The sequence below is a fragment of the Urocitellus parryii genome, chromosome 14 (assembly GCF_045843805.1).
Source record: "Urocitellus parryii isolate mUroPar1 chromosome 14, mUroPar1.hap1, whole genome shotgun sequence".
Classification (NCBI taxonomy): domain Eukaryota; kingdom Metazoa; phylum Chordata; class Mammalia; order Rodentia; family Sciuridae; genus Urocitellus; species Urocitellus parryii.
The window spans coordinates 13459742-13474187 of NC_135544.1; the positions used below are offsets into that span (position 1 = coordinate 13459742).

Sequence of the window (14446 nt, forward strand, 5' to 3'; positions counted from 1 at the left end):
AGGAGAAAAGGTTTATTTTGGCTCATCAGTCCATGTCTGGGTGGCCCTATTGCTTTGAGCCTAGGGTTGTGCATTATGGTGTGAGCACATGACAGAGCACAACCATTTATATCAAGGCCACCAAGCAAAAAGGGGATGGAGTCCACAACCTCCGTCAAGGCCAGGAACTCAAAGACTGAAGACCTCCCGTTAGAACTCACCTCCTAAAGATTTCCACCACCTTTTAATAGCACCAAGCTGGGAAATAAGGCTTAACAAGCAAAGGCCTTTGGGGAACATTGCAGATCCAAACTACAGCAACATTCAACTTATTTCTCATGTTGTTCTCTTTACTGGTTTCCTCACTGCGCTGCTTTATTTAGTTCAGGCTGGTCTAATTTCTCACTGGAAATGGTCATTAAAACAACAGTCTTCACAACTCTCTGCCTCCAGTCTGCATCTGCCTTCTAACTCTGCACCCCCATGGTTCTCTGCAGAGACTTATTTCAAGAAGACAAATATCAGCATGTGATTTTCCTGCCAAAAGTCTTTAGATCACTCACCATTGCCTTTAGTTGTAAGAAGTATTTTACTCCCATCACGACCTTAATCCTTATTTCTCTAGTCCCTCCTCCTGTGATTCCCAAACACAGCTGTAGGCTCCAGCCATACCACAAGGTCCCTCGCAGGGCCATGTTCTTCCCTGCTGCCATGCCTTTGCACAGACCCTGTCTGCTTCCTGCCAATCCCATCCTTCCTGCTCAGCCACCTGACTGGGATACCTTCCAATAGTCCTTCAAAGCTTTCCTGATGCCTCTGAATCTCCAATTCTGAAAGTTCCTCTTCTTCATCCCACTGCCACCTTTACATCTCCATTTTCAGCACTATGGCTCTTGCCCAGTGAGATAAAAATTCTTAATCAGTAAAAAGAGTGCCCCATTTTGGAAATGAAAACTTGAGTTAGATACTTATCAGGTCCATTACATTTTCTGTAAATAAACTGTCCCTGAGTACACCCAGTGCATTCTCTTTTAACACTGTTGCTGTTCTGCAGGAGCCAAGATGCTGTTCCTAAACCAGTTTTCCTCCTCAACTCCAGGATTACCAGGAAATTTCTGTTCTCTACCCAATTGCCCAATTGCCCACTGCCAACAGTATTAAAAAAAAAAAAAACCTGCATCAATTCTTCTCATCCTCCAATACCAAAGGAAGTTCAAGTCTTTGCATTAGCCCTGACAACCACAATGAATGAATTCTATACCTCTTGCCAGAAATGTTTACTATCATGCAAATCTACTAATGGTTTGGCAAATGTGGCCTTACGCAAAGAAAGAAGGTAACAGTTTTATTCACTGAAAGGACACAAGCAGGGACCGATCTTGGACAGAATAAAGAACAGTTGACCTAGAATAAAAATGAACCTATCTCTTAAAGATAAAATTATGGAGCATTTATGTTCACAAGTAAGCTGATAAGCAAATACCTCTGTGCACATGGAATAAAAGCATAAATTCTTACAATGGCCCGTTAGAACCTACAAAATGCAAACCAATCAATCAATCCCCAACTTCAGTTTTTATGTCTCTCATTAGCTCCACATATTCTGCTTGTCATCAACTCTTCTCAAATACACCTAAACCTTTCCCCACACAGGGTCCTGTGAAGGAACTGGTACCTCTACTTCCTGTCTGGATTCTTCCCGCCCTTCAAATTGCAGTTCAACTCTCATTATTTCTGAAAGGCTGTCACTAACTATCCTATTTAAGGAAACCTACCTCTCATCTCATTATTTATCCTATCACTCTTACTTCTTTCCCTTTAGCACTATCTCAGGCTAAAAATGTTTATTTCCTCTCATCTTCTCTTCTGGTTCACTATTAGCATCTTCAGCACATTGTGCTTGGCATATGGTAGGAGTTCAGTAAATATGAGTAGAATGAATGGAGAAACAGACATTCAGATGGGAAATACACCTTCTCTCTACCAATTCCAGGCCTAATATCCATTTGGCAGGTCCAGATCTTGGGCAAAGAATCTCAGAGAAATTGGGAATATTTTCTGTTGGTTTGGTTCTCATGAGAATAAGCAGAAAAATCTCTGTTGGATTTTAGCTGAAATAACGAACCTCTTGACTCCATGTGTTTATTATCAATGTGAATTCCCCTTGTTGATGAGATGCTTTCACTTCAAAGTCCACAAGGATGTGAGAGCATAGTGCTTGCACACAGGTCAGTTGACCACCTGCCTTCTGACTGATCATAATGATTTTAAGTGTCTCCATACTTTCTACTAGACTTCTCTATACTTTTTAAAAGAGGCTTAGTTTAATTCTCCCCCTCTACTTCTTGAATACAGCAGAAGTTAGTGACTCAGTTCTAACTAAGAAGGGAGTGGAAGTGATGCTCCGTGACCTTCAAGCATCATTAAAAAAGACAGGTTCCACTGGATGCTCCGGAGAGCTTGCTCTGTGGGACACCTTCCGCCACAGCATGAGCATACTCAAAACTCCTGAGAGAGGCTCGTGAGGAGAAAAATGAAGGCTTCCTACCAACAAGCCAGTCATACAAGTAAAACACCTTTCCTTTCTTCATTTACTCAGCTTTTTAAATTCACATGCCACTCTTTCCCTAGTATGTAGTTATACAAATTTCGATGAAGGCATAAAGCCAAGTATTCCTACAATGATCAAGGTACAGTTTCCCTCTTACTGCTCCATTGTTGTCTTGTCCTCTCCCTCCAGCCCAATACCCAGCAATCACTAGCCTGTTTTCCAGAACAGAATAAGCCGTCCTTAAAAGCATATCTTACAGGTCAATTCAAGCCTGCAGATGACAGGAGCCCTAACTGATAACTCTGCTGCAATCTTATGAGAATCCTCAAGCCAGAATCACTCAGCCAGTTACTCTCAAGTCTCTCCATGGAAACTGGGAGACACAATAAATATCTATTTTTTGTTGTATTAAGTCACTTAAGTTTTGAGGAAATGGTTGTTCTGGTCGCCTTTGAAAATTTTTGTTATTTCTATCTAAGATGCCTTTTTTCATTGGGCTTGGAGTAGATCTGTGGGTAACTGAAAGCAGAGGCGTGTCACAGCATTAAAGATTGAGCTGTCCACTGCTGATGAGTAGGCAAAGGCCAAGCCAAGACTAAGTGGGACAATATATGAGGTAGCCAACTCACTATCTAACCTGAAAGCTTGCAGCAGAAATAATTCAAAAGTGAAAATCTCTCACTTTTATGTTCTGCTAATTTCGAGGTAAATCTGCTCCTCTGACTCACACACTACTTTTATGATTTGAGGTCTTAGATAAGCTGCTTGTATTCCCTTGAAATTAATCCCTATTCCTAATACAGGCAGCAAATGCCTTGCTGAGGGAGCTGTGAATCTCAGTGGCCTCTCCAGGAGTATGATTGCTCTTCACAGAGTAGACTCAGGCCTCTCCATCAAACTCAGGCCCCCACAAAGAGTGAATATGATTGCTTTGCACTTGTATATTCACTCCATCTGATATGGACTCATGCATGTGGGTAAACTGCTCTATTGAAGATACGCATAATGCATTTTGCAAACAATCCATTTCCAGAAAACTGAGGATTGACTGTGCCCATTCTATATCTGAGTTCAGAACGAGTTTTAAAAACATTTAAAAATAGTAAGTCCCCGTAACTGTTTCTAAACAAGAGTTAATTGTTCAGAGTTGTAGTTAACCAATGATGAGTCACTGTCAATTGGCACACTGCAATCAGGAATCTGAGTCTACTCCTGACTCAGAAAAAAGCTGTCACTTCATCTCTCTGAGCCTCAAAATCTGCTCTATAAAATAAGAATAGAATTCAATGATACTTAATGTTTTTTTCCAGCACTATTCATCTTGTGATTCTTGGAAGCATTATTAAATTTTCAAATGAGTTCTTTTGCTCTGTGTCTTCAGATGAGAATTACAACAGAAGAGTCTCATTTCCCCTGAAACAATGAAATAACTGTGCATTTTCCATTCTAAATCTTTTAAAAGAATAAATTATAAAGGTCTGTAAAATGAATATTCTATCTGCAACTAGCCATAATTTTATAACTTTAAACCACTGTTTCTAAATAAGAAACTGCCTCCTATCTATGTTTTATGCTGGCAGGAAGATTTTGAACTACAAAGAAAACCTTATAAGTATTTTCTGACCATTGAATTGTATAATTTCATAATTCAATAACTCCCTTTGTATTCTACATGACATTACATATTCAGGAAGAGAAGAAAGATTTTTATTATTAAATTAAAATTAAGAAGTAGACACAGAAACTGTTTTCTGGAACAAATAATAATAAAATTGAGTCAATACCAAGTTATTTATTTTAATAACTGTTTAGGGCAATAGCATTTATAATTCTTTGTTAGTTTATAAGAATAATTTCCTTTTTAAAATTTGATCTACTACTTGAAGCAAAAAAAGAAAAAGAATAACATGGTTCTAAAGAGTTTCCAAGACTACATAATGTAAACACCAAAAAATGTGCAAATTATTTAAAATATTAATTTACATACAAATAATACATAGAAAGGTGTAAATCACAGGAATCCAGTTTGTTTCATTAACAAATACACAAAAATGAAATTTCAAAAACTCTAACTACACCAAAGATAAAAAATATAAAATACTTGAGAACGAATTCATTAAATGATATGAAAAACATTTGCACTGAAAACTATAAAACTTAAAGAATAAAACAACTTAAAGAATAAAAAATATATAAATATAGGATGCCCCTGGACTAAAAAAATCAACATTTTGAAAAATTTTATTTTCCCCCAAATTGACCTATAAATTGAATTAAATCCCATTTAATATTCCAACCAGCTTTTTTTTTGTAGAGAGATTTGACAAGTTGATTTTAAAATGTATACAAAGATGAAAAGGATTTCAAACAATCCCAACAAAATGAACATGCACTACCTCATTTCAAGACTCTGGTAGTACCAAAATAATCAGTGCAGTGTGGCAGTGATATACAAGACAAAGAGCCATGGAGACAAATAAGTTTTCCAGAAATAGACTCGAACACAATCAATAGATTTTAAATAAGTGATTCAAAGCAATTCAATGAATAAAAGTAAATATTTTCAACAAATTTTCTCTAACAATAGTGCAAATGAACAGAAGCAAAATGAGTTTCAATACCCTACTTCACACCACACACAAAAATGTCTTGCATAATGGATATATATATATATATATATATATATATATATATATCAATTTTTATAAAATACAGAAACAAATTAATTAGACTTACCTGCTTTCCAATTGTTTACTCATCAAAAGATTTAATTATGAAAATGAGTGTCAAATTAGGAGAAAATATTCACAAAGGATATATGTACTTAAGGACATGTTTCCTACTACTCATTAATACAAAGATCAACAACCAAATTTTAAAAATATATACAAAAGACATACAAAGGAAGACACAGAAATGATCAATAAACATGTGAAAAAAGTTTTTGACATTATTAATGACTAATGAAAGGTAAACTAAAACCACCTTTTTAAACTAACTAAAAACAAAATCAAATGCAAAAACAAAGGACAGAAGAAAATGTTAGTGAGGCTTAAGAATTCTTATATGTTATTTTGGGGAATGCAAACAAACACAGTTACTTTGGATTTGAGTAGTTTCTTATGGTTAAAAATATACAACTCAGAATCCATAAATTCTACTCCTACATATTTACCAAGAGAAGTGAAACATGTGTTGACCAAAATAGAAATGAAAGAGTTGAACATAAATATTCATGGAAGCTGTATTCAAACTAGCACCAAAACAATCCAGAAGTCATCAAGAGGTGAACGGATAAATTGTGGGATTCCTGTTAGTAAAATACTACTCAGTAGTACAATTACTTTGCCCTAAACAATATGCAAAAGAAGCTAGAAACATATACAAAAATATATGCTTCTTGATTTCATTTATATGAAATTTCAGAACAAACTAATTGTTTGTAAAAAAAAAAAAAATCAGAAAGTGATCCCCGGGATCAGAGGATTGGGGTTGATTGGAAAAGGGAACATTGAATCTTTCCCATGATATAAAAGTTACATATCTTAATATGGATGTCAGTCCCACCAATATTTGCATTGTCAAAACTCATAAAACTATATCACTTAACATTTTTATTGTATTAAAGCATTTATAAAACAGATCCATAAAAATTTATTATAAAATATTCAATTAGGATCATTTTAGAAGTAAAAATGATTGCCGTGTTAGAGCTATAGAATTTTAAGTCAGTTTTATTAACTATTTTTTTTTTCATTTTTGGTTTCTCTACTTTTTTTTTTTTTTTTTTTTTTTACTAATTATTGAACACCTAGTAGGAGTCTGGCACTGTTGGAGGTGTTTTGAGCACTGATATCAATGAACAAAATAAACATAGATGTCTTCTTCAAGTTGTTGGCAATCTACTTGGAGAGCAGGGAGGAAGACAGAAAAACAGCATAAATAAGTAAATAATAGTGTTTAAAAACATGAGATGTGCTAGGGGAGAAAGAAAGAAAACGTCTAGCCTGCCACCACTCTGACATATCATGCTCTGGCGGCCTGATGACATTTTTTTTTTGAAGGTTCTGGATATGCCTGTCTTTACTGATTAACATTTTTGCCTTTATTAATGACAAATGATTCTAATGCTTTAGAATCATTCTAGAAATAAGTGTGCAGGTATGTGTGTGTGTGTGTGTGTATTCAGAAGTGCTAGGTTGCCATAGTTGCTTCATTCCTCAAGCTTTTGCAATATTTAATACTTGAATAAATATGTATCAGAATGTCACCCTTGGTGGGTAAAAAGGGTTGGATTCAAGGACATTGCGTTCAATGCTAATCACATTCCATGTGCTACTGAGTCACAGTCACATTGAGTTATCAAGTCAAAGAGCAGCCTTATTGTCTTCTGTATGAAAGACAAGCTGCTCAAATGTTACAGAATTCAGATGCCCAAGTCATTAAGATGTGGTGGTACATAAAAGATGCAGCATAGATAATTCAAAATAGACAGGAAGAATGTGCTCTAGGAATAATTCTTCTTCAAGTCATAATATCTGGCACAAAACATAAATAAAGCCCTATTTTTCTCCTTCAGTGCCCTGCCATGAAGGAGTCACTGAGCCAACTTGTTATCTGCCAGTAACAGCTGAGTTGGGGGTAGGCCTTCAGCTATAGAGAGACTTGTCTTATATTTTTTAACAAGACATAGACTGAAAACATAAGAAATCCCCAACAAAAAGCTAAAATGCCACAACTCAAAACCTCCACAATGAGATTATCTGACATAGTGAAATATTAAACCCCATGTCATTTTTCTATAGCTAGAATGCAAACACAAATATTACTTTTAAAGTTCACTCTTAGTTATTATTTTAATCATTTATCTTGGGGAAAAATGTCTTTAACTAAATTCTATAGGTGCACTCATAGACCCCTAATCTCAAATCCATATAGTAATAAAGGATTCTTTAAGGATAATGTGTTTATTAACTGCCTATGGCTTATGCTTCCTTCCCAATTGCCCATACATTTATGATTCTGCTCAGGTGGCATGCCTTCTTGCCTGTTAAAACTACACCTACTCTTTCAGTTCCAGCTGAAGTCCTTTTCTTTGGTAGTCTTTCTCAAGCAATATATTTGTAATTGACCTGTCCTTCCTCTCAGTTCAGGTAGCAAGATCTTGTATCCCACTTATTTAGTTAAGGATCAGACATTTCAATTCCTATAATAATTATTCCTCTTAGAGTTCCTGATCCAGATGAAATAAGAACAATAGATTTCACAGGCAGAATCTAATTTAAATGCAGGTTATATTCTCGAAATCAATTTGTAAATTTTGTCATAACAGCTATTATGAATGATGGTGCTCTGGCAAGAAAATAAAGCAATATCTGATATTTTAAAGACCAAATCTGAGGTATGAGATCAACAGGATTCTTTTGCAGAATTATTTTTTTCTGGGAAAACACATTTTAAAATGTAGTATGCAGTTAGTTTTGTTCTGCTTCTGCACTGCCAACACCAAGCTGATCAAAAATGTTCAGGTGATCAAAGAAAGCTTTAATGGTAGCTGATGTGGAAATAGTCCATGAAGTCCCATGAATTGGTTGTGGCTTCCTAGGGCATCCACAGGAAGTTTCCAAGTCTGCTCACAACCTTCTGAAACTCCTCACATAAACTGCAAGTGAGTTGTGGTTTCCAGTAGCCCCCAAACACCTGTTAGAGGCTGTGGTAAAGCAAGGAGGAAATAGCTATATAGTGCCACCCAGCACCATTGTTTGGTCTGAATTCATAAAAGCATACAAGTTTAAAATAAGAGAATGCTTTTTGGCCTTTTTAGCATCTTCTCTCATACTGCTCATCTGCAAAAGCATTCACTAGAGAACATAGTTAACCCATTAAATCCTAAGTTTTCAATTCTGTGCATATTTTAATGAAATTGACACAGGTATACTAAAATAGGTGGGAAATCATAATATATATCTTATATATTATTATATTAATATTATAACTATTACATTATGATTATAATATCACTGTATATTATAATTATATTCATAGTATTATAAATGTATGATATAGCACCTATTTATATTATATAGTATGTACTATATTTAAGTTTTTACAGATGTTCCTCATCTGGGACAACAGGATAAAATGGGTTAGGAATAAAGCAGAAGGGAAAAAATCTGATTCATGGATGGGTGCCTTTGATCTGAAGGTCAATCAAAATATGGAAAGAAACACTGAAACAAAGGAGATTACAAAGTTTGGGCTAAAGCTAGTTTGCTGCTCATTTTCTTTTTCTTCCATCTCTTTTGGGTGACCTTCATGTTCTCCTTACATTGTTCTTAAAGCAGTAAGAACAATGATCTCAATTTGTGAAAACACAATCCTTTCTTGGAAAGCCCAGGTTTCTGGCAGAAGCTAGAAAAGTTGCTCTTACCTCTTAGTTCCCCCATATCCAGGGTGGTCCCAAGTTGTTCTAGTAAAGCAACCCTTGCTGCATTCTTTTTGTGTTTCTTGCCATCATAATGCTGCTGGGCCATCAGAGGGTTATTAAACCAGGCAGCACAGAGGCCACAGTATCTGTCTGAATCTCTTCTTTGATAGGGAGATGCAACCACTGGAGCAGCTTCCACCCGTGGGGGCTTGAGTGAACTCAGGGGTGTTGCTGGAAAGACAACAGAGAAGCATGGGCCAGGTTAGTCCATCTCTGAGTGTACCTTTACTCACTGCCCAAAGATTAGAGAGTCTCATATTCACTCCAGAATTTAAAAATCCAAGAGAGTTTACTGAGAGCAGGAAAATTTTCTTTGTCAACCTTCACTTTTGAGTTGGTATACAAATGAAAATTCTTAATTGACTGAATTTGTATATTTTTATGCTTAAATGTGATAGTTCAAGAGGTCATCTCTTAGGGGAAAAATATCTTAGGTTGTAAAAGTAAACTCTTGAAGGTAAAGAAGTGATCTTTAAGTCAAAATGTAGCCAATACTTAAACATTGCACAATCATGACTTGAACGATTTTGAATGGATGAATTGGACATTTGTGAGCTAAAAATAATGGATTTTCCTAAGTGATACAGACAGATCTTTCAGTGACTTGAATTGTACCAATTGAGAAAATCATGTTAATTTTGTCAGTTATTTCTGTTTATTAGGATAAGTTCTCAACCTATACCTGCTAAAGTTGATGTTGAAAGTACAGCGGTTATTTTTTTCTTTTTCTAAAAGAAAAAAAAAACAATATACAGCAGATGTTGCTTGTCCAAACTGAAAGGCATATATCACATATCACTATTTTGAGATCGCACAGTCCCAGCTATTAATACATTTCCATGTGAACTTACAGTTATTTCTGGACTAGAAAAAAAATTGAAGGAGTTTACTAATGGAAAGTAAAAATAACTTTAGCATGCATTACAACATATAAGTTGCTACCATCCCTACAATGACTATGCCTCAGGTTATTGTCCTATTTCTCAGATGATTGACTTCAGAGATGCCAAGTGACTTTCTAAAGATGAGATATCTAGTTATAATAAAGACGAGACTCAAAACTAAATGCTTAATTTCCAAGGCCAATGTTCCTTTCAATGCCCCCAAGGACTCTTTAAATTAAATAAGTAAAGAGATATTTTTCCCCTAAAACTATCTGTCATCTTTTTCTTTTTGTAAACACAGGATTCCAATTCATCTTGGAAAAATATTCTGATCCAAATATTTTCAAAACAAAAACAATATTTAAATTCTCCCATGGCTCATTAGTCATATGCAATTTAGCAACACCTTCTGTGTGTTCCTTGTCTCCAAGATGGGAAATGTAGTTGACAAAACTATGAACATAAGGGTCATTGTTCCAAGGAAAAGCAGAAACCTGGGACATCAATGACGAGTTAAGAAACCAATTAATCAACTCCCCAAGCTTTCAAATTAGCTTCTGTGTGGACTTTTAGATTTTAGATAAAATATCTGATATGGAAATACATACTTGCCTAATGACATTTTAATTCAAAGAATATCCACACCATGACAACATATCAGGAAGTCTTTTTTCCTCTTATCCAGAGAATTTATCAGATCAGGTAGTTTTAGTTAGGTTAAATTTAACGGTGTTATTTCTAAAGGTACTCTGATAAACAATATGCTTCTTAAATGCCTCATAGCTAGATTTGATTATGTATAACTATATAGAAATAAATCTCAACTGTGTGCCATACATCCCACCAAGGGTCATTCTTCTATGACCTGGGAAATCTAATAAAGGCTACAAATTTATGGTTCACCTGGATATGAAAGAAATATCCATTCTTTTCAAGAAAATTTGGTCTTGCCTCAAAATTTCCTGCATCTTTATCAATTCTGAGCATTTATAGCTGCATATTGCTTTTTAGGATAATGGAAAGTAAAACAAACATTTGTAATCTCAATGAATCCTGACTCTTGAAGCATAACCTATTTTTGTCTAAACTGGACCCTAAAAAACACTCAGTCACTTTATCAATTTTTTATTTTTCTCAATTAATACCTGATATACGGCAGCCTGTCAGGAGTGATGCACAGCAGAACAGTCATCAAATAAGATAACCTTATCTAGCAAATAGGAAAGTAGAGTGAGGCTACTTTTGTATTGTAGTGTCTATTTCTGAATAATTCTAGTATATTATCAGATAAAGTCTAAGATTTAAATATTTCTTTTGTTTCATTTTCCAACTGTCTACTCCAATCTCAACCCAGTTTATATTTTCCAAATACTTATAAAGGCAAAGACAGGGGGGTAGGAATAGCCTTGCATCAAAGTCAGAAATCAGGGTTGACTTGGGCTTCAGCATCACTGAGCTACATGACCTTCAGCCAACCTCTGATGTCCCTCATTTCCACAAGGTTAAATTTTAGGATCACCAAGCCTTTTAAAGATAATAGTCTTTGCTGCTAACTCACAAAATGAGAATGGAACACATTTTAGAAGCTATCTCCCTTTTGTGGTTTTGACTCAATGCCAAATATGGAAATTGCATGGGAGGAGTGCAGTTTCCAGGTTTTAATGATAAATCCATGTGTACATGGCTCATAACTCTCATAATCTTTGGCTAAAGTGTATTATTCTAATGAAATTAGTACAAATGGGGTAAAGATTATATTTGGCTTAAAAAATATCCTTTTAATAAACACATTTTTGGTTAATATGTGTTTAATTTTTATTTTTATTTCATACTTCATATTTTCATTCCAATTGTAAAAAAATTAAACTGAATATTGATTGTATCTATCTTTTATAAAATGTTGATCCAATAGTCAATTAATCAAAAACAGTGGGTTTTTTTTTTCTCTCTGTCTCCATTTCTTTTTTTTTTTTTTTTTTGGTACAGGTATTGAACCCAGGGTACTTAACTGAGCCACATCCCCAGCCCTCTTTTTTTAGTTTTATGTTGAAATAATATCTTTATTTCATTTTTTATGTGATGCTGAGGATTGAAACCAGTGCCTTATGTATGCTAGGTGAGTACTCTACCACTGAGCCACAACTCCAGCCCCACTAGCCCTTTTTTATACATTTAGTTTAGAGATAGGATCTCACTGAGTTGCTTAGGCCTCACTAAGTTACTGAGGCTGGCTTTCAACTTGTGATCCTCCTGCCTCAGCCTCCTAAACTGCTGGGATTACAGGCATGCACTACAGTGCCCTGCCCTAAAATCAGTAGTTTTCAACATTAGACTTACCCAACTTTAAAATCTCTATGCCCAGGCTGTACCTCAGACCAATCAGATTGGAGTCTAGAGGGAGAGCCAAGCACCAAGATGTTTTTAAAGCTACACACCTCCCAAACCACAGCTGATACTGAGAACAGTCATATAAATATTGCCATGTTTTCTTTGAAAATTACTATAAAATAAAGTGGCAATGGAGCTAGTTTTTCCATAGGCAATAGAAAAAAAGGGTCACATCTTTATCCATGAGACACAGAGGAATAACAATTACTTGCTTCTTTGGAAATTACAAGTTTTTTCATTTTTCAAAATCTAAAAAGTTTGCCAGGATAGCTAATATCAAAATGAATACTGATAAAGTTAGATAACAGTTCTGATTCTTGTCACCTTGAAGAAACTCAAGAACACATTGAGCTGTCATACCATCAACCTTTGGCTGCTCCCATGACAGCAAGACCTGGATTCAGGGCCATCATTCTTCTACAGTTTCTCACCTGTGCTACAGGATGCTTCTCAACCCCTTCTACTCTATGTGAGAATAATAAAACAAAACAAAATAAAACTTCTAAGAACCACCTGATCATGAAAGACATTTCAATATACTTTTCCCTGCCTCATACAAAGTTTTCAGACAGCAGGTTATCAAAAGCTATTTGTGGACTGTTAGATAATCTAACTATATTGAATAATAGTCTAAAATAATATGCATCCTTGTCCCATGTTTTGTTTTGTTTTGTTTTGTTTTTTCTGGCAAGAGACCCATGGCTGATTTAAGGATAAAAGGGTTTCCTGAGCACCCTGTGGGTGTTGCCACCAGATACTGCCTCACTCTGAAAGGTGACAGGGGCATGGACTTCATCCAATGCCCTTTGTTGAAGGAAGGAAGGAAGGAAGGAAGGAAGGAAGGAAGGAAGGAAGGAAGGAAGGAAGGAAGGAAGGAAGGAAGGCCCACCTCATAATAAATGAGAAAGGGAGATGATAACAAAAGTTTTCCTTTTTTCTTTTAAATTGTAACATCAAGGTATAGGAAAGTTGGGTGATTTGCCAGTCTATATACATACAAGAAAATAAGTAGGGTGAAAGCTAAATTATGAGAGGGCTATATGTCAATTTGTGGGCACTTACTCCAGTCTCCCTCCTTCTTTTGGATTTAATTAGACATGCTTTTTTGTTGTTGTTGTCATTTGTTTAAGATGGGGTCTTGTCATGTTGCCCAGGCTAACCTCGAACTATAGCAATCCTCCTGCCTCAGCCTTCCAAGTAATTGGGATTATAGCCATGTGCCACCACGCCCATCTCGGCTAGATATCTTGAAACTCACTATTCTCTCAAACTTCTTTGCACCTTCTGGGGGTGGCCTATCTCCATGAGTTTCAGAGGGAACCAATTATACACATCATTCTGAATACTTCACTTTCAGACTGGAAGCTGTTTACTCTGGATCATTTATCCTGGCATTGAAACCCTCACTATAGCTTGTGGTCTAGTACCAACCATCACAGATTGCCCAGGACCGAGAAGTTCCTAGGACATGGAGCTCTGAGGACAGAAACAGGGAAATGCTCTGGGCAAATGGGGGAATGAGGTGCTTGCTGGGGACAAACCTGATTTAACACTACACAAGGGAAATAGAAATTTTGAATGCTTTGGGAATAAATAGTCAGGAATCTAGAGTGGGTGTCTCAATCAAGTAGATAGGATCCACTACTAGATCTCAAATCTTTTTCAGATCACCAACTGGGTGTCCATCGTGGAGAAAGAGGGGAGCATAGGGTCTTGCCTGTCTGCTTTCTGACCATGGCCCCAGGGTGCTCTGCAACCTCACAGGCACAGCTCCTATGCTGAGCTCCCTCACACTTTTCCCACTCTCTTCTCTCCCCGCCCTCTCTCTATCCCTCTCTTTCCCAATTTTCTTCTGTCTGCCCCCTGTCCTCACTTTTAATCTCTCTCTCAGTCTCCCCTTCTTTATCTCTTCCTCCCTCTTCTTTCTCTTTCTCACTCTCCTATAATGCATGCTCCTTATTTTCTTTCTCCCTCTTTGTCTACTCTTTTGTTCATTCCTAATGCTTTCTAAGATTCAGAATAACAAAAACAAAATTTAGTCCATTCACAAAAGGAATTTGGGACTTTTTTTATTTGTTTGTTTGTTTGTTTGCAGTAGGTATTTGGTACCCAGAGGCACTTAACCACTGAGCCACATCTTTAGCTCTTTCTTGTATA

At 36.1% G+C, this 14446-nt stretch overlaps 1 protein-coding gene across 1 annotated transcript in view; it reads right to left on the reverse strand.

The window, feature by feature from the left end:
* Zmat4 (zinc finger matrin-type 4) overlaps positions 1-14446 on the reverse strand; it is a 232406-nt gene that overhangs the window by 62948 nt on the left and 155012 nt on the right. The window contains exon 4 of the mRNA XM_077792724.1: positions 8961-9188. Within this exon, the coding sequence (XP_077648850.1) occupies positions 8961-9188 (228 nt within the window). The remainder of the gene's footprint in view (positions 1-8960; positions 9189-14446) is intronic.